This window comes from Vanessa cardui, chromosome 20 (assembly GCF_905220365.1).
Source record: "Vanessa cardui chromosome 20, ilVanCard2.1, whole genome shotgun sequence".
Lineage (NCBI taxonomy): Eukaryota > Metazoa > Arthropoda > Insecta > Lepidoptera > Nymphalidae > Vanessa > Vanessa cardui.
In genome coordinates, this window is record NC_061142.1 from 5,890,546 (window position 1) to 5,911,572 (window position 21,027).

The 21,027-nt window shown below is 30.7% G+C and overlaps 2 protein-coding genes across 3 annotated transcripts; one reads left to right on the plus strand and one right to left on the minus strand.

Moving 5' to 3' along the window:
• Positions 1-2,404: 2,404 nt before the first annotated feature.
• LOC124538186 (uncharacterized protein C14orf119) lies at positions 2,405-5,462 on the plus strand. 2 transcript variants are annotated; one of them, XM_047115154.1, is made up of 3 exons: positions 2,405-2,629; positions 3,336-3,559; positions 4,096-5,462. In XM_047115154.1, the coding sequence occupies exons 2-3, from the start codon at positions 3,365-3,367 to the stop codon at positions 4,378-4,380; spliced, it is 480 nt and encodes a 159-aa protein (XP_046971110.1). In that variant the 5' UTR covers positions 2,405-2,629; positions 3,336-3,364; the 3' UTR covers positions 4,381-5,462. The 2 variants fall into 2 exon arrangements, with proteins under 2 accessions (XP_046971110.1, XP_046971109.1); XM_047115153.1 differs by lacking the exon at positions 2,405-2,629 and adding an exon at positions 2,715-2,955.
• Positions 5,463-6,018: 556 nt separating this feature from the next.
• On the minus strand, positions 6,019-20,724 carry LOC124538185 (CLIP domain-containing serine protease HP8-like). Its single transcript, XM_047115152.1, has 7 exons — positions 20,436-20,724; positions 10,569-10,711; positions 9,025-9,211; positions 8,291-8,396; positions 7,364-7,551; positions 7,110-7,211; positions 6,019-6,750 (listed from the first exon to the last, which is right to left on the minus strand). The coding sequence occupies exons 1-7, from the start codon at positions 20,503-20,505 to the stop codon at positions 6,440-6,442; spliced, it is 1,107 nt and encodes a 368-aa protein (XP_046971108.1). The 5' UTR covers positions 20,506-20,724; the 3' UTR covers positions 6,019-6,439.
• Between the last annotated feature and the right edge of the window lie 303 nt (positions 20,725-21,027).

Consider the following 21,027-nt stretch of genomic DNA (forward strand, 5'->3'; position numbering starts at 1 on the left):
TATCATTTGGAATAGCTCACTTGATTTATTACTATGCTGTATTATTTTTTCCGTCAATAATAATGGAAATGATATCTGAACAAATAAATATCTTGAAAATCGATATAGCCAATAGAGTGATAACGTGTACTGGTAAGTGAAAAAAATGTCATATTTTTAATTTTACTAAATTCATTTGAAATTTATTGAGTATTCAATAGGTTTTCAATTTTTTTATAACAATGGGCGAGTATTTATCTCGAATGCGTATCCTCCAGCTGGTCGAGTATGGCCAGGCCAGCGTTTAGGGCTTCCAATTAAAATAGTAGCAAACTTGTGTTTATAATTCATCTCGTAAATCGCGGCGAAGGAAACATCTCGAGGAAATCTAATTCTCCGAAATGTGGCACGTATGTATGCGGCATGCGCCAACGTGAAGTGGGGCTTCGTGGTCCAATAAGCCACAAATCATGTCCTCAAAAGAGCGAAAAAGCCTTAGCCCAACAGTGGTATATTTCGGTAGATCTCCATCGGTTCATCAAAATATTGTATGATATTAGATATTTATTTTATTATGAACAGTTCATAATAAAACCTAAATATCCGTAGTTTATAATGAACTTACTGGTCCATGGCTTGTATTCGAAATAAATATTAACAATGTTGTAATATACGTTATGGCAACGTGACTATTCATTTTTATATTCAGTCAAAAAAGGTAGGATTAAATGTAATAATCATCAAAATATTTCAGATGAAAGGCGACGTGTAAATCTACGTCAATTGTTAAGATATTTTCGAGAGAAACCATTGGAGTATTGTATTTTCCGGGCAATCCCCGTAGACTCCCGACTACCACTGCATTACGTTTCACTAGCAGTTACCTATCTCGTGTGTTTGATGCAGCTGACACATCTACTAGAAGATTAAACCTTGATATCATTCCTTCTGAACTTCATTCAAAAGTCAATTTGACTTTGTTTTGGAACTAGCGCTTAAATTGATATTGAATTGATATATTTATGTATTAAGTCTGTATGTGATTGCAATAATTGCGTGTTAATATATTTACATTTATTATATTTGCTGGATTTGGCTTTAAATTAAATATTGCTATTGTTCATTATTAACCATATCCTACCCCGTACCCTTATGAGTTATTGTATTCAAAATAGGCTGTTTGACTGGTTTTTAAAATATCTTTAATACTATTTAGTAGAGGTTAAGTAACCCAGTAAAAGTTATTTTTTTATATCTAATACATATTAGCCGAAAAAAATTATATTAAAAAGTCCATATTTAAAAGCGCGAAAACGCTACTTGGACAAAATGGCGCTGCAAGTGACGTCACTTGCCTGTATTTTAATTTGTGGTACATATAGTAGGCAAACAAGGTTAACAAGCAAGTGACTTTATCAAAGGCCGGCCAATCAGAAGCGTTTTGTGTCACGTGATAGACGTTTAAAAAAAATGATATTATAAAGATTTTTGAATAAATTTAGTATTGTTCTCAACTTTTTTTAATAAATAACCATTTTTAAACTCAAATTATAGTAATCAGTATATATGATACTGATTACTATAATTGACACTGCATAATTTTTGGATCACGCTAAATTAAAATGTTCAAACTCTTCATTCATCATTAGAAAAAAATGATAATATAATAAAATTATACCTGGAAAAGTGAAAATAAAACATATATTTTCACTTTTCCAAATTCGTCTCTAATTTGTGTGTTATTAAAGTTTGAAATTAATTCTACTTGTTTTATTTTTTTTCATTTGCGATTGATTTAACTGTTTCTGCATTTGATTTTTATGACGAATATTATTAGTCTTTTAAAATAAAAGTTTCGTAACCATAAAAATGGATCATAGACAACACATATAAACTGATATGGATACATCGTCCGAATAAGCCGCTTCAATTGAAGGTTGAGAAATTTAAATTTAAGCCAGTCTACGGTTTCTAGCGCATACTAAAAGTATGTACACAGGTTGTTACAAAATTGATTACAATTTATAGTAAGGTCACGTGGAATCAATACAAATTACACATTAAAAAAAATAACCTGTGCCTCCATTTCATTTTATTGCAAAAAAATATAATATAATATTTTTCATTAAACGAACCAAAACCAGATTATGTTACATTTGTGTCAGTAAAACTCGTCATAGAGGTATGTCTAAACGATGCAGAAAAATCTCTCAATTAAAATAGCATGTATAAGCTATTTTAATATAAATAGCAAATAAAATTTACATTTTAGTAAAGATTGCCTTCTAAGTTTAACTTTAATGCATCATAAATGTACAATAATAAAATTATTAGTTTGACGCAAGTATATTACGTATGGCAATTAATACTAAGATAATATTTTATAATCTGGAATCGTTATCATTCAGACTCATTCAAATGGCATCCGAACTGTGAACTGACTCAACTTCAAATCTCATTCAATGTTTGAATTTTATTCAAGTTTTTTTTTTTATCACAAAGATAAAATAAATACAAATTACAATTGACATAAAATTTGCTTTACCAAAAACCATTCTTATCAAAATACTAACTCTTGTTATCCTGGAAGCTACAAAACCATCTGTATACGATACCTAACCACATAACAGTCGTGATAAAAGTTATTGGTGTAAGTATTTCCCTATAAATATTTGCATTTTGACATAAAATTACCATTTATCAATAAATAAAATGTTAATTTTATAATATAGAAAGTTGCTGGTGTTATGATATAATCTTCTGGAAAGGTGAAATTACAACGATTATTTAACCTTGCGCGGACCAATGCTAGGTGTTGGAAAGTTGTTGTAAACTCGATGAATAGTTACTAGCTAGTTTCTCTACGGAGTTCGTTCTTAGCGATCGTATTTAATTTTTTTGTTTTCTTTTATAAAATATTACATTCAATGGCATTTTTACTTGAAACTACAGTTTGTTTATCAATCGCTGCTGAAAGTAAGTATTCATATTAATTATTAAAATAAAAATAACACTTTATTTGTTGGAACGTTTTTGTAAATAATCTGAACTAATTAAAATAAATAAATAAATAAAAGGATTAAATAATTTACTGAATCTTCAACCCGAAACTGAATATAAACATTTTTCAAAATAATGATAATAAAAAGATTGCTGTGTATGTAATTTTATATTTTTAAATGAATGCCATATGTTGTTTTTACTTTAATATAAAAAAAAGACAGCCTTATTCTATTAAAATTGAATACTAAATCTTCAATTTTTTTAAACAAAATGAAATGAAATTTTAAACTTTCAGTACAGCTTAATTTTCTTAATATATTGTAAACTATATGTTCATTTCTAACAACTTGCAGGCAGAGAATATCGTCAACTTCCTCGCAGTATGTCGAACCCAGGATTAACATCAGAAGCCCAACTCCGATACATTCTACAATGGTTTGGGGAGTTCAGTGAGCTGCAGCGGGAAGATTTTCTACCAGTATTGGCAGCTGCACATGGAGGCAAGCCAGACCAGTTAGCTAGTACGCTAGCAGCTCTTTCCTGTGACGATAAGCCTGTGAGCTTGTTTCAATGTCGTGTGAGTTTACTAACAAATAATTATAATCTTAATAATTGAAGCTAAGTTAAAAAAATATATATAGCCTCTATAAGAGAAAAATATTAATAGATTGGTCATTAAATTAATGCAATATCACCTGAATTGCCAAATCTTTGAATAATTGGTATACATAATTATAGATTTGCCAATAAAACCAAAGTGGTTTTATTGGCAAATCTAAAATCAATGAAGTAGTAATAGGACCATGGAAAGTAAAAATAAATTGATAAAAATAAAGTGAATAAGTAATTATGTGAAAGATTATAACTTTTAATGTGAAGATGGCTCTTATGATGACAATTTCTATGGGCAGAGAGATATTAATAGTTATCAAATTATTGCACATCTGCTCTTTCATTATCAAACAAAAACTAACATTACTTTTTGGTCTATGATTACTTTTTGTTATAAAGAAAGATGTGTTATTGCAAAACCCATCATTCTCATCATTACTGAGGATAAATATGCATGTTTACTAATTATAATTATAATGTTATTATATCATATATTTTCAGATAAAATTGTTTAATGAGTGGTTTCCTACCTGGGCAGAAGAAGAACGGGATAGACTTGTAAAAGCTGTATCTGAAATTGATGCAGAATTCGGTATCAAGCTGCAAGATGCACTTGTGAATGGTTTCAAGTTGAATGGTGACCTCGATGAAGAACATAAGTTGCATTTTACGATAGAAAATGCTCAGCCTGAGGAAGACCTAATCGAGTCTGGTAGTAACGAAAACAGTGAAACACTAGCTGTTTCGCAGGAGAATAGCAATGTAGAAATTGCTGCCGCCTCCTAAAATCCACAAGAATTGATTCCGATACTTTCATAGTATTATTTTATTTATTTTTTATAGTAAAAATATTTTTTCATATAACTATAGAAAAAATGCCATTTATCAGTGAGGCATGTTTTGTAAGTAAATATACTTTGGTACCTTTGTACCTGAATTTTAGATCTTATTTGTTGTTAAAATAAGGATGAAATTTTATTAATTTAAACTATTAGGTATAAGAATTGATGTCTATAACATTCCATATTTAGAGCATTCCACTAGCTATTTTAGCAATTTCCTACAGGTTTAGAATCTCATATAAATCATATCTTTCTTCCATTATAATATATATATCAGTATTTAGATATTAATATAAACATATTGATACATTTTTATGTATTAAATAATAATCATAATCAAAATATATTTATAATATACTCTTTGTGATATATAAGTAAACAATGGTTGTATTTTACTTTCTCCCAAATTGTTACAAATCAAAGGAATTTTCCATATTGTGAACAACAAATCAAAGATTTGCTAAATTTTATTTTTTCATAGCAGAAAAATAATTCAAAAAGCACAAATTGTTACCATATACCATACTTTTTAGCTTTTGTTTTATGGAATAAATGTTATAGAATTATTTGTAAAGCTTATTGAAAAGTAAAATCTGAATTAGGCATGTATTCCGCTACAGATTGTTGTGAATACAGTTTTGCATTTGTAAAAATATACTGGAGCTGAAATCGATATAACATTGTAAACTGCCTTCTAATTTGGTTTAATTATTTACAAGATAAACATATTATTTATATCTGTTGATAAATGAAAACCGATAAGCTATAAAACAAACTTCAGTTCCAAAGACCTAAAAGAAATGAGTACAAACAATACAATATAGTGCCAAGATTTTGTATTCCTTTATACGCATAGTGATTTTTTTATTATTATTAAAATATAAGATATTAAGGTGAAAAGAAAATTGTGAAGCGGTTCGAGTGATAGAAAGGTGCTGATGCTTAGCAATGTGAAGAGAAAGGCATTTGATATTCATGAAATCATACATATACATATTAAAATTAAATATATGTCGTGAATATAAATTAGTGTTTTATTTTATATTTATAATTATTATCCTACTAATATGAACTGTATCTGTGTACATTTTAAATATGTACATAATGATAATAAAAGAACGAATGAAAGAATGACGGAAATTATACGACAAATTGAATAACATAAATCCTAAGCGTAATGTTGGCAGTGTTGCTTTTAATTTGTATGACAAATATAGCCGACGAAGTAGAAATATTGGATCTTGAATCGAATATATCGAATTTATATCCGAATAATCGATACAACGAATATAAGTAATGTAGTTCAGCACTTTTTTTGCAAAAGATTTTATTCCGTAAAAAAACAAATCATAGTCAAGTCATGGTATTTTCTCAAACATTCAATGATGATTACATTTAATATATAACAGTGAATGCTAGTGAGTATAAATTTATATGCAATATATCATATACAGTTCAGACATATTATTTAATGTATATAAGTGCAGAGTCAAATTTTTATAATTATAAAAATAAATGTAATAATGTCGTAATGTTATTACGTGAATACTCAAAGGAAATAACAGTTTTATTAAAATTAGTATTTGTTTTATAAAATTTATTTATACATGTCATGGCACATGGTTGTGAGTATTTTCATATGTTTGATCAAAAATATATTAGTCTTTCCACAAAATATAACATCAGTTCTAAATAAATATCACATTATGGCATATTAAAATCAATAACTTTAATATAAATTGAATATTTTTTATTTCTTCAGTCGGAAATGACTTATTATATAAAATTCAATATATAAAATGTATGTTTTTTACAATTGTCATATTTCATTATTATATTTATAAAAAATAAAAACTTTAAATTATATAAAGGAAAGGAACATGGATTCAATTTTTTTTTTATTTTAGAATTATTAAAGGCTTAGTTTATTTTTAGAAGAAGTCAACCAGTCAACGAACAATTTTAACTCAAATATAAGTTCGTATTATTAAATAAAAAATAAGTTATGGTCGGATTTTGGCAAGTATCCAGTCGACGTAAGCGGATACGCGCGTGTAGACGCCGGGCCAGCCCTGGGTACCACAAGGCGATGGACCGTAAGATACGACGCCTACTGCCATCCAATTCTCCATTGAAGACAATTGCCCCATAAGTGGACCACCAGAGTCTCCTCGACAAGAGTCCTGGCCTTGCAGGCCACCAGCGCAAAGTTGATTTTCTGTGATCGTACGTCCCGCTCTGTTGTAGATATTCTGACAGTCCGTTCGATTTATTACTGGCACTCGAACTTTCAATTTAATATTCGAAGTTGATCCTGAAAACAATACGATAATAACTTAAGAGTATACTTCTAGAACTTCTAGGAGTACAAATTAACGGATGTAAATGGGCCCCCTGAATCTGGTAAGTCGTCATCAAAAAAATATTATTAGTGCCCCATATCATTAATGCGCCACCAAATGGTATAAGATGTTACGATTATGATCTCCAAACCGGAATACATTACTAACTGTTACTGTTTGGCGGTAGAATATACAATGTACCGGTAATTGCAACGTGAATGCTATAAACTTCATAATTCAAATGTAGATATTGTATCAGAACGTAGTTTCTGAGATCGTCGTAACTTATATGGCAATTGGAAAAAGTTTATTTTTTAGGTGAAGTACTTACTTGTTTCCGTTTTACCCCATCCGGCCACCTCCATATAGTAGCCATCAAATAAATTATTACGCAATTCTGGAGTAATTGGAAGGCATATGGGCTTAACAAAATCTGAAAGTAGACAATATTAAAAAATTGATTGCAAATCACACGTTTGCTACATTATTTAAAAAGAAACTAAAATAAAAGCATATCTGCAAACATGTATTTGAAAAGAGGAAGACTATTTTACAAAAATATATCGATATTATAAGTTTACGTACCATTGAACTCAACTTTGGTGGCCAATCGAAGCAAAGCGATATCGTTTTGCTGGTGATTGTCATCGGCGGTGTAGCCTTCGTGGGCAATAACCTCTTCTACGGGAATATCGAGAACAGGCGGGCTGCAGTCGTCTAAATAACAGTCTTTCTTGCTAGTCACGTTCCACTCGCCGAGTCTAACTTGAGACCTGTAATTTTATTTGAATTAAAATCGATGTTATATATCAATACATTATGATTTAAAACATTATGCGTTATTAGTATGTGATTAGAAGATATCAGATGTAGACATGAATTACAGGCTTTTATAGACAGTCATCGTATCAGGCTTTTGTAGTTAAGAATTACGATCTGTTTCTTCGGCAATGTATTTGTTACACTTAGCGTTTAGCGGGGAAATAGAAAAAAAAATAGGCCATCTCATTATAAGTTTTGATGTATGGATCATTAGAGCTCATAGAGCTCATCCAAAAACAAGCTTTGCTGAACTAAAAATTGCTGCTGCAGCTTGGTGTTCAACTAAAAAGTCTTGCTTTATGAAATCGAAACATTACCCTGCAAATTACCAGAAGACTCCATCCTAAGTTCTACCTCAATCGGGTTATTCTAGCTCTAAAGACATGATATTGGCTCATTATAGTCCGAGTATGAGCTACGAGTATGAACAAAGAATAGGAATACCAATTACCAAATCTTAGGAAACCCAGCAAAAATACTTTTGGCATTGGATCTAGTCGATTCAATTAAAACAATAAAATAATGCTAATAATTTAGAAAGGGTATTTATACTAAATTTTTCAAAGATAACTTGCATAGTTTTAATAGGTACGTAGGTTGGTGCATACAGACATCTACATCGAATAACGTATTATGTCTAACAGTTTCATATTTTTAATAGGCTTTCTAAACAGTGTGTTATAGACTTACAGTTTCCAGTTTTTCGGTAGATCAGCCCCTTTTATGCAGTGCGCGGCCGTCAAAACATATTTCGAAGATATCAAAACGCCACCACAGTAGAAACCGCTTCCCTTAGCTGCAATACATATTTTTAGACGATATACATTACGTGTAAACATCATTAAAATAGCAGGAAAAATACATATTATCTATGAACATTTTGTTATTTAGTTAATACCTACTCATGCGGTGATACATTATTGTAAACACGATTTTACACGTTAAAATAATGAAGATGAGGAAAAGAATATTATTCCTCTATATTTACCTCGCAAGTATAGTACGACGTAACTAAGATGTATTATCGGTTAAATTCGTAAAACCGATAACACCCGAATTAAGTATGCTATCCCAAATTATCAATATTTATTTCTTATGTGAATATGACCTTTACACAAACGTAACAACTTTTAATATATATTTAGTAATATATTCGTCAATTTGACGAGTTGACTGACGCGAGAATCTATAGCTACGAATAGCGACGAAAAGCGGAAAAATAGGAAGCTATTTCTATTGGTTGTGTAAATCGGCAGTAATCGGTTTTATTAAATTTGCCGATGCTATATTTAAGTTGTGTCTTAGTATACTTATTTCGAATGTGATCGTTTTTACGAATTTTGCAGATGCTGCATCTAAGTAGTTTCGTACTATAAGTAGTTCCCTAATATCAGTGTTGAGATGGTCTAAAAACAATAACTTACGTTTGTCGTATCGCAACAATGCCATCCAAGGATGCTCGTCAAGTTCCGTTTCAGTTCCACCAACAATCCGATCATTATTTTGAATACCACATGTTTTCCAATCGGGTATTAATTCCATTGGATTAAAATTGACTTCAGGGAGTCTGGACATTGTTTGTATGTTTCTAAAATGCGGTGGACAGCATACCTTAAAGAATATAAATATTGAGAGTATAAGTGTTTTTATGATAATTCTGTATGGACTCGATAAAAATATCATAAAGTAATATAAAACTTTGATTATAATAATAAAATTTTAATTATTTGCTTTAACAGCGCTCCCTTTGTTTGTTTTAAATCTTTCATGAGAGAGACAAAGTTAGTTTTTACCAAAAAGCAGACGAATAACTCAAACATAATCGTATGTAAACGACGTTTTTATTCATATATTTATTCATTATGTAAATCACAAGTTAGAATAACTATAGTAGTCGAGATATAAAGGCAGGATATATTACATAAATATATAATTGTATTTAACTAACATGTCTGTATTTCTTAAATGTTGAAAAAGAAAAACTACTGAGTTTCTTGCCGATTCTTCTCGGTAGTATCTACTTTCTTTCGTAGCTTCACTTAATTGTTAAATGACGGTTCAAAATTGCCTGTAAAAGCCTACTTGAATAAAGTTTATTTTGATTTTGAAATGAAGCCAAAATAAACTATTCAAAACACAAAAGGCACCCCCGAAGTTTGATTATCGAAGTAAAGAATTTCAACACATTCCTGAAATGTTTTAGGACACCTTACCAAGATTTGAATCTAGAACTTTAATGCCATTTACAATGCCTTCGTTCGTGATTACTTGGACTAGTGATACTGTTAATAATAACCGGACATCTGTGCTGTTTACGGATGAAGCTAAAGTTAAAAATAAGTGATAATAATCAACGCGTGCGCGCGAAACAGTGGGTGAACCGTTTTCGTTACTCGGCATTCACGGAATATACCGTTTAGGGCCAATAACTTTGCAATAAGCCAATAAGCTTAAAATGGAGTTGGAAATTCTGTAAGAAGCTACTATAACTGCCAATTACAAAAAGTAGGTGAAAACTTCATCTTTTTTCAAGAAAATGCTCGGACACATACCGCTTTTCATATATAGAGAGTAATTTCTGACACAACCATTAGCGTTTTACAGTGGTCTCCTCAAAACCCTATCGAACATTTAGGGGATCGATAGATAAGAATAATCTCAAGACGAAGAGCCTACAAAAAATCTTAGAGGCCTTAAAAGTCTGGGAGCGTAAATCCAGAAGAAAATATTATTTATTAAATGGAAAGTTTTTTAAGTGTTCGCTACAAATCTTAACATGCGTCAATTATTCACTTGACAATAAATAGCATTATCGAAATTTTTATACTTTGCCATTAATTTTGCCATTTATTTATTTTTTCTAGTCACCTATTACAAACACATCTATCAAAAAAGACCAGATAAATACAGCCACATAACTAGATGAGCCCTACTTTATTTTAAGTAGTTTAGTAAGTCAATTAGTTACCTGTGGTTTTTTGGCAGCGTCAAAGCCACAATGTAATTTTTTTAAAAGGTTTATTATTAATTCATCATGTTCACGCTGTAACCTGTTATACAGGTCGGTGCATTCTTCCAGGGGTATGCAGCTTGCATCGCTTTTGCAAATATCTGAAAAAGATAAATAAAATATAATTTTGACATTTGAATATAATAGTATAAAATATATACACACACATGGAACATATATTACATTGATAAATGGTTTATTCTTTGTTAGCAACAAATCAATTCCGAATAGACAAGGATCGAGTAGATTACGTAAATCTTTCTCATAGATTTGTTTTTTATTTAATCGGTAGGAACGTTGGATAATTAGCCATCTTATGGTATCATCGCCCATAGGCACTGGTGTTAATATTATCCATACCTTACATAGCTATGTTACACGTTAATTGTTCCAATAGTTTAACTAGCCCTACAAACCGTGAGAGAGAAAGGTAACTTTGTCGAATCACAGCTTCACCTTGAAATTGCTCAACTGTTCTATCGTTCCTTAACAAGTAGTGCGTAGGATCCTTTTTTTACACAGAGAAATTCAGTATATTGTAGAATCCTAAGTCATATAAAGAGATAAAGGGTTAGTAGGTTTTCAAAGTACAGGTTGGGTTTATTACAAATCATTCACAGCGATTTTGGGAAAACAAAGTCTTGTAAATAAAACGACTGTGAATTTACCGACAGAACTATTAAGGTATTATTGTTTGGCGGTATATTATGCGATGAGTGGTTGGGGCTTACTCATACTGGGTATTACAATACCCTACCAGTTACCACCAAATAAGACTTGTGTAATATACGTTGTATTATTTACTGTAAATATTCTTTTCGTGTCTAGTATAACATAGATATTTAAAAAAAAAATATTGTTTTTAGACAGTGTAACTAGTAATGAGTATATAATTCTTACTTTGGTCATTAAAAGATATTTAACCATTTATATTAATTATAAAACAGACAAATGTTGTTGATAATTCTGAAATTTTCCTCATATTGTAACCTCGAATAAGCCGGTTATTTGACACTAAACATAATCAAGACGTATGAGAAAGTAAATATATGATATTTATAAACAATTATACAGATATATATCGAAACACGAGTTGTACTTTTTTTTAATTAATCATATCCCTGACTAAATGAGCCCGTCATTAGGCCACATAATGTCCCCACAGATAATATATAGCAATGTTCACACTGCCAATATAAACCGAACTTCAAATAGGCAATATGTAAAAAAAATACAGACGAATTGATAACCTCCTCCTTTTTGAAGTCGGTTGAAAAGGGTATAATGTTCTGTCATACTTGAACAACAATATAAAGTGTTACGGTTTGGGGTTTGAATAATCGGTGAATGAATTTAAGTCACCTAGACGGATCTAAGCCCCAGTAAATTAAATACAATGAAACAAACAATACTGAGTAAAATAATATGTATATTTTGTTTTGCTTGTATGACGTCACATGTTATACTAGCAGTTACCCTCTACTATACGCGCGTTGTAGTTGAATATATTTATCTCTTTGTACTACATTGATGAGTTTTGATTTCATGTTTTTAAAACTCAAATTTCAGCCCCTTAGGGGTCGAATTTCCAAAATTCCTTCCTTAGTGGGTGTCTATTTAATTATATGATCCTACTCACCAGATTTAATGGCTCTAACTTTAATACTTTACGCTTGGCGATGATGAATCAGCCAATAAAGACATGTTATCTCTGTATATATAAATAACAAGTCCTGACTAAGTCCTGATTCAGTTAAATAGAGTACAGTTTACAGCACTTTAAGTTAATTAACAAAGCATAAAATCAAATATTTACAAAAGACTGCAGGGAAATGGATGAACGACCAGTGTTCTTTACAAATTTGTCTTAACAACAGCAACAACAACAACAGCCTGTAAATTCCCACTGCTGGGCTAAAGGTCTCCTCTCCCTTTGAGGAGAAGGTTTGGAACATATTCCACCATGCTGTTCCAATGCGGGTTGGTCGAATACACATGTGGCAGAATTTCAATGAAATTTGAAAAAATGCAGGTTTCCTCACGATGTTTTCCTTCACCGCTGAGCACGAGATGAATTTTAAAGACAAATTAAGCACATGAATCAGCGGTGCTTGCCAGGGTTTGAACCCGCAAGTAACGTAATATTTTAAATTACTCTGTTAAGTTATTTATAACCATATTTAACGCGAGCAAAGCCGCAGGCGAAAGCTAGTTTTATATATATAACAGACAAAGGTTTTTAGTGTAGTTAAGCTTGTTACAAATATTTCGGTTCAATCCAACTTAGTGTTAATTTAAACTAATTTTATTTATTTGGTATTTCGTCGTATGTCAGTTTCACTACTTAATAAATAAAAATTTTAACAAAAAGAAAAACCGACTTCAAACAAAACACTATTTTAAAACAAATGAATATGCACGAAAAAATAATAAAAATAATTGCGTATTCAACATATTTTTTAGAGTCTTCCTAAGTTAAATGAAATGAAAAATTTTAGACTACTTAAAAGTCGATTAACGATTATATCATGTAGTTATAGTTATTGGTATATTTGGAGCCGGTGTCAGCCACGGTGCCCTTGTCCCAACAATCAAAAGAAAGAAACGATACGAGCCCCTTGATTGATCCAGTATATTATTGTGTAAAAGGTAATTTGTAAAAAACATATTTGTTAAAGTATTCTCGTATTGTTTTTTGATAGATATACTGTAGGGTTTTATTGGCTGACACCGACTCCAAATATAACAATAATTATAAATACATGACATAATCGTTAATCGACTTTTAAGTAGTCTAAAATTTTTCATTTCATTTAACTTAGGAAGACTAAAAAATATGTTGAATACGCAATTATTTTTATTACTTTTTCGTGCATATTCATTTGTTTTAAAATAGTGTTTTGTTTGAAGTCGGTTTTTCTTTTTGTTAAAATTTTTATTTATTTTTTGATTTTAAGTGAAGCTGATGTTTACTAACTAATTTTTTTTAATGTGGATAGATTAAGCGTTCCGTTTATATGAGTCAGAAACTACTTCGAGGACAATTTCAAAGGAAACTTGCGAATAAAGCAAAAATAGACTTTCGAAAATGCGGATTTAATACGTCACGCGGCGTAAACTACAAGGATCCCTCGAAAGAGCTGTAATCGAACTCAGCAAAAAAACTTTGAAAAAGACCAACTATATTTCGTACATCATATGACATCACATCACACACACAAAATTTGATTAAAGATAGTAAGAAATTCTGCCCCATATCGCACCCTAACTGCGAGCCGTATAGGAGTTCCATCACTACATAGTATAAAACAAAGTCGCTTTCTCTGTCCCTATATCTTTAAATCTACGCAACAGATTCTGATGCGGTTTTTTTAAAAGATAGATTCAAGGGGAAGGTTTGTGTATATAATACATGAACAATATAGTAAAGAAACACTGATAATTTTAGAAGTTTGCGATGTGATGTCGTAAATAAACAAATTCTGTAGTATATTTAGTATCAGTATTGCACCGGTGCGAAGCCGGGGTTGCTAGTTAGTTAGTTAGCTAGTTGATTATAATATTCAACTATGATAATTACATAAACGTAACCACATTACGGAAGGTGACTCAAATATCCAAATAACCTATAAATAAAAGATTCGACTGAGTATCGCTAACGTGCTCCTCAGAATTGTTCCGTTCCCTTCCGTTCCGTTACTTTGTCATGGATCCTGTGCTCAGAACCTTACCAAACTTTCACCAAATTACCCTTGAAGTATATATTTTATAATAAAAAAAGAATTATCAAAATTGGTTAACGTGATTTTCAGTTATTCACCTATATGTCGCGCATATACATAATGCAAAATTAAGACTTATGTCGTTTTCATATGGATACCATCATCGGAAAAAAATAAAAAAAAATGGGACCCCACGGGAAGCACTACCTTTCAAACAAAAAAAAATTATCAAAATCGGTCCACCCAGTAAAAAGTTATGAGGTAACAAACATAAAAAAAAATACAGACGAATTGATAACCTCCTCCTTTTGGAAGTCGGTTGAAAAAAAGTAATATTTTTCAATAACCACATCTGTAATATTCAAAATACGTAGGTAGTATGTACATTGTTCATAAGTATACAGATATGTGGTGTATATAAGTGTTATAAATGCTACAGGAAATTATTACCACAGATAACAATGTAACGTAAATAATGTCATATTTAATATTAATATCTGATTCCATATAGTTATAATGGAATAATACTGTAAAAAAGTATTTACAAATTATTGAAGGGCATACGTTTTATGACAGCAGAAGAGAATGAATTATAATTATTTAATTAGCGATTTAGCGATTCGTGTACTAAGGTACACGAATGTTTGGTAACCCAACACTGAAAAATACAGTTTATTTAAAAAATACTCTTAATTGCATTTTTAAATAAGCTATTGGACCTTTTTTAAATTCCTGTTGTCAGAATACCCAGAAGTCTCAGCAAGAAAATCGGTAGTTTTTTTTTCATCAATTACATGAATATAAATATAATAATTAGATATAGCTTTTATTTATAGTCATAAGTATGACATTCCTGCATAATTTGTATGAACGAATACACCTAAAGAAATAATTAAAAATGTTTTTCTTAAATGTCATTAAATATTCGATGAGAAACCTATTAGTCAAGTATATATATATATACTTTATTGGAATGTACATTACACCAAGTTAACACCAATATTATATATTTAGTATGTATACATCCTGGTGCTTTACCAATGATGAACCAGTTTGTACTGTGGGATTTGCCAATTTTTTTTTTTTTTTTTTTTTTTTTTTTTTTTTTTTTTTTTTTTTTTTTTATTTATTTATTTCTTTTTATAATAAAACATACACATTAATATATTTTACAAGCCATTAAACCATTTTCTGGTTTGTATTGGCTAAGAAAAGTATTCGCATATACTATTTATTAAAACTAAACAATACAGGCTGTTCCCAAATGTCTCATTTAATTATATATATTTTTTTATTTATATACATACCATATACACATACACATACATACACATACACACATATACATATATATACACATATATATACATACATAGTATATTATAATTTTTGATAAAAATATTTTTTTACCTTATGCTTTATTATGTATAGTTTTGCCATAAAATCCCTACAATTATGTCCATTTTGTAGCTAAAAGAGCCCTATGTGTTACAAGATAACGCTAGTCACTAATTCCAGTGTTCTAGAGTATCGTTTAACTACCAGCAATAACAAATGATTAATATGATTACGTATATGAAAAAGATTGCGGGTGAAACCCCCTTAAAGCAACCAACCCTCGTAACTTCTACGTTGGTGAAGCACGGTGCTATAACCTTTATACCTTAATTTCCTCAAAAGTAAAAGGTTTTAAGTCCAGCACAACAAACAACAGCAGCCTGTAAACTCCCACTGCTGGGCTAAATGCCTTCTCTCCCTTTGAGGAGAAGGTTTGGAACATATTCCAAGTCCAGCAATTCTACATTTGAATGTCTTAACATGATATTCAAACCGAATAGGCTATTTGACTGGTTTTTAAAATCCATTATATATTATTTAGTAGAGGTTGAGAAACCCAGAGGTTTTTTATTTATGGATTTTTGAATATATTAAGTATTATTTACAACTTTCGTTGGTAAATGACCATTTTTAAACTCATAATATACACTGATTACAATAATTGACACTTTATTTTTCGCATTGTCAAATAGCCTATTCAATATTTAGGGTATGGTACTTCGCACGCATGCTCTTATAAGCCTATACGAAGTAATTTATAATCGATCCCATATCAATACAGTGTATATTATAACGTATTTCAAAAGTAATACACTTATATAATCAAAATTACTGAGAAAAATCGTTACATCACCTAATTAGGAACGGAAATACTTGTCCTACCGCAACATAATAGATCAACAGAATAAAAAAACATTGGAATTAGTAAATAAACCTACACAAGACTCAAGTGTAGATTCTGTTGTAAACATATATATTAAAAAAGTTGTCAGGAAAATAAATAGTGTTATCTCTTTCTTATGTATAGTGTTAAAACGAAATAACATGTATTTAATAGGTACTGATGAATTGTGTCAGTGTAGGTTTACTACATAGCCATCCTAGATTGAAGACAGTAGGTTGTAAGATTACAATTGGCCGAATTGTGATTGGAGCTTATGACCCAATGATCATAAATAATAAAAATAATACAAGGCAATGTACATTGTACATAGTTACTTTTTACTTATCCATTTAATTATGCCCTCCCGACCATTTTGGCCATGAAGGCAATGTTGAGACTAGTCAACAGCACATTACAGTAAATAAGTGGGCCTGTGCATATAAATGTGCTTTTCCAATTAACTCCAAATCTAACACAAATGGAAAATTTTCAAGCGTAGCGTACCTTGCTATCTGCTTTTGCTACTGAGAATTTGAGTTGAAAACGAATCAGATCTGGAGCTTGAACCTGGATCTCAGCTGTGATCTCATAGCCAGGGGAAGCCACATCACTTGGATGCCAATAGAAATAATTCCTGAGTAATCTCAATATAGTTCTGAGTCAGCATCACTCAGTCATGATCTACTTGACTTACATAGTTACTTCAACTATTATGATATTGGTAGCGGACAGACGAATGGGCAGCCTAATAGTGGTCACCAATATACCATAATAAATATAAACCAAACCTTACATCGCCAATGAGCCACCAACCTTGGGAAGCCTGCAGTTATATTGGGTCAAACCAAATACTGAGCTAATGTTTGGTGGTAGACTATTTAATGAGTATTGTAAACGTAAGTAGCCATTTAATCATCACTATATGCTTCTGACCATATAGTTTGTCCTCGTCCGGGACTGTTATTTGTGTAATACATTGTTAGTCATCACACTCTATATTCTAGAAATGAAAAATACAAAGCAATATTCTTAGAGTGAATAATTGACGTTTGGTCTTTACTGTGAGTTATTCAAAGGGTCCTTCAGAGGGTTTTAATGTACAGTTTATGATTTCTAAAACTATCTAGATAATTATAGGGACACAATTTTTTATCTTGAAAAATCAATTTACTTGCAAGTTAGTTAGTTACAATAGTAAAAAAGTATTTAGACATGCCAGTTTTCCAGGTATTATGTATATAATAAAGGATTCGTTTTGCTTATGGATTGCAGAATTGACTACAAGTAGAGATACTATTATTGGCTTACGATTTACCGATTAGACAAATTTGAAAACTGTAACACATGCGTGGCATTTGTTAGTGAAAAAAAGGCAAACATACTCTATTCCAACTATAACAGGAGAAAAGCCAAATAAACAAATTTTGTCAGCAAATCGACGTGATATTGGTGGCAAGAGCTGGATAAATCTATGATATTCACTATGGATTTGCGAATTATTATTTACAGTGTTCTGGTTATCTGAATACGACGTACGGTCTATATATCTGTACGTACATATATGTTAGTATGTTTATCTGTTAACGTGTCCACTACTAACCTACTTATTAAACATATTTTGTCAATTACATTCGACTACGACAACTACTAAAAAAGATATTTAAACAATGCACTATTAAAGCATAATATTTCTTCTTAATATTTCATAAGTGTCCACTACTGGCAATACATGACCAATTTGTTACAAATCTTGAGGAAAAGATGTTATGACCCTTGTGCCTTAAAATGGAACCAGAAAATTACTAAATATTGCTGTTTAAAACTCCGGAAAAGAAAACACCCTGACCTAAGAAGAACCGGCGAAAGAAACTCAGAGGATAATTATATACATATGAGATTGGCGGTAGAATGTATGATGAGCGGCTGGTAACAACCAGACGGGCCTAGTTACAATAATAATGACTTATGTTTTAGAATTATTATAGACTCGCGTAACTTTCCGTTTTTGGGCCATTTTAACTGAAGTAAATTGACATTGAATTAATTAGCATCTTAGTCGTAAAACATTCAACTAGCTAGCTAAAGTTAATTGAACAACAGACAAAATTTATTCGAAGTAATCTACCTAAAAACGAATCACTACTGAGCCGATTTATTTTTATTTATTTAAGCCTCGTGGACCAGTATCCGAATCTTGTATTAGGACAAGAATATACTATTTTTTTGTTTTAGTTTATACAAATCTTTATTATCAAAATAATTTATAACATTAAATGCTTTAATATATACAAATGTTAGTTAAAAATAGTTACTATTTATACAATCTTGACCTCGTGGAATGGTGGCAAGAACGCTAGCACGAACATGTTGTTGTATCGCAATTCCGATTCTCTGGACTAAAAACGAACTACTCTCCTCTCAGCAGTGGAGGTAATGAGGTGAGGTGATGAGTTATACTCTTAATAAAGCTCTTTGCACCATTACTCCAGAGGTCAAGTGTTTCGACAGCAAATTGGACAAAAAAAGTAATTTCACATAAGGCACGAAAAGAGAAAGAGTTGGACCTGCAACTCAATTTTCGACGGCCGTGTTTTTTAGGAAGTGTGCTTACATTTTTGTCCCATTAAAATTCCAACACATTTCTCAGTTATAAATATGGTCGTAGTATATTTAGGAAGACCTCATTCATTAATATAAAATATTATTTATAATTCCCCGTATAAAGTTTAACGACTGTTTTTTATAACAAATGGATTGGTTTTTACTTTTTTACATCTGTGTTTTTCCCGCGCACAATTGTACAACTATGTAAATTTATCCTAAATCGATTTTGTCACCGATTGAATAAAGGATGTACTTATATAAAACAAAAGAAAATGTTGAATTACTTATGATGCTACGTAAATTAATTAATTTATATAAGGTTAGGTTTTAAGAACAAAATACTGATATCTATCCTTGAATCTGAAGACGTACTAAAGATATGTCTTATTCATGAACTAAATATAAATATAATAAAACTTAGTTTCACATTATTTACTCCTGTGTTCTCATAAACTTTATTTAAAATCGTTTGACAAGACTAAATAATTTGCTTTCCTCACTAATATCATACACGAGAGTGAGACAGCGTTATTTACAGTTGTGTCCATCAAAATCAATAACAATAATATCCAAGTTTTCCTTAAGCACATTAAACTAATAACTTTATCAAATTTTAATAGTTTTAGAGTCTGTGGAAACCGCAGTAATCAAAATGTGTTTCTTAAGATATTTACAAGTATCATTTACTGGAATATGAGTATTTCCTTATATGAATTGCAAGTATAAATAAATTATTTTATGTTTATTTAAAACAGTGTTTTTGTTATACTCATGTTATAAAGAATACTTTATGTTTGTTTTTTAAGTATATACTCGAAAAACAATCTATTACAAGCAGTAGAGTAATGTTACTTTATATTGTTTTATATAAAACATTGTAAAATAAAATATATTCTTTCGAAAGAGGCAAAATTCAGTCGTACATTATCTGTAATTATAACAAGTATCTATAACAATAGACTGCAAATATATATTAAATACTAAAATACTAATATAAACAAATAGGTATCGTCGTACATACATATCCCACCACAATTTTATCTCATCATTAACACACTGCATAAAAAAACTGTGCAATATATATGTAGATAAATTTTGCTTCATATCATTCATTTAAAATATTACAAATACTTGGAATTCTTCAATAAACAAACGACGTCACGACAACAATCTCATCAATTATAATGACATTATTATTTAACGATATCACTGTTTCTCGGATTATCTTTATTTGAAAAAAGATTTTCAAATATTTGAATAATACAAATTCGTATTTACCTTTAGCGAGGACACTTGACAATACCGCGAGGGAACATATGAAGATAATCTTTTTGCACATGACATCCATTTGTGTTACAAGTTATAACGCGTGTAAATAAACGAGTGTACTGTCAGACGCGAGACCGACCAAGCGACTGATTGCTTATTATTCGACACTAAAGGTTATCACTACTATAAACACAACACTAATAACAAGAGGCTTCTCACTTCTGTTTGCAGACAAACCGTGCAAGCGAGCAAGCGTGGTTTACCGACACGACATTAAGCTCATCTGATACGACACGAGGTTTTCTTGTACTTTCCGCGTCGTTGCTTATAATATAAGAGCTAGTTATACTTTTGTTTCTTTTCCTCTTGTATGTAATGGTCGTAATGGTTCTTATGTTGATTTTCAATTGAGTTTTGCAATGCAATTATAGGTTGTATATAATTGACTGTTTAAAGTGGGAATCGTCATTTAAGTACATCGTAAAATACTAGCTAACTGTAGCTTAGAACGGGTATGATTTCATGCCATAGTATTTTTTGAGTTGTGTGACAGGCTTATATTATACAACCAGTAGGAATCGAATGGAAATATCCCTTTATA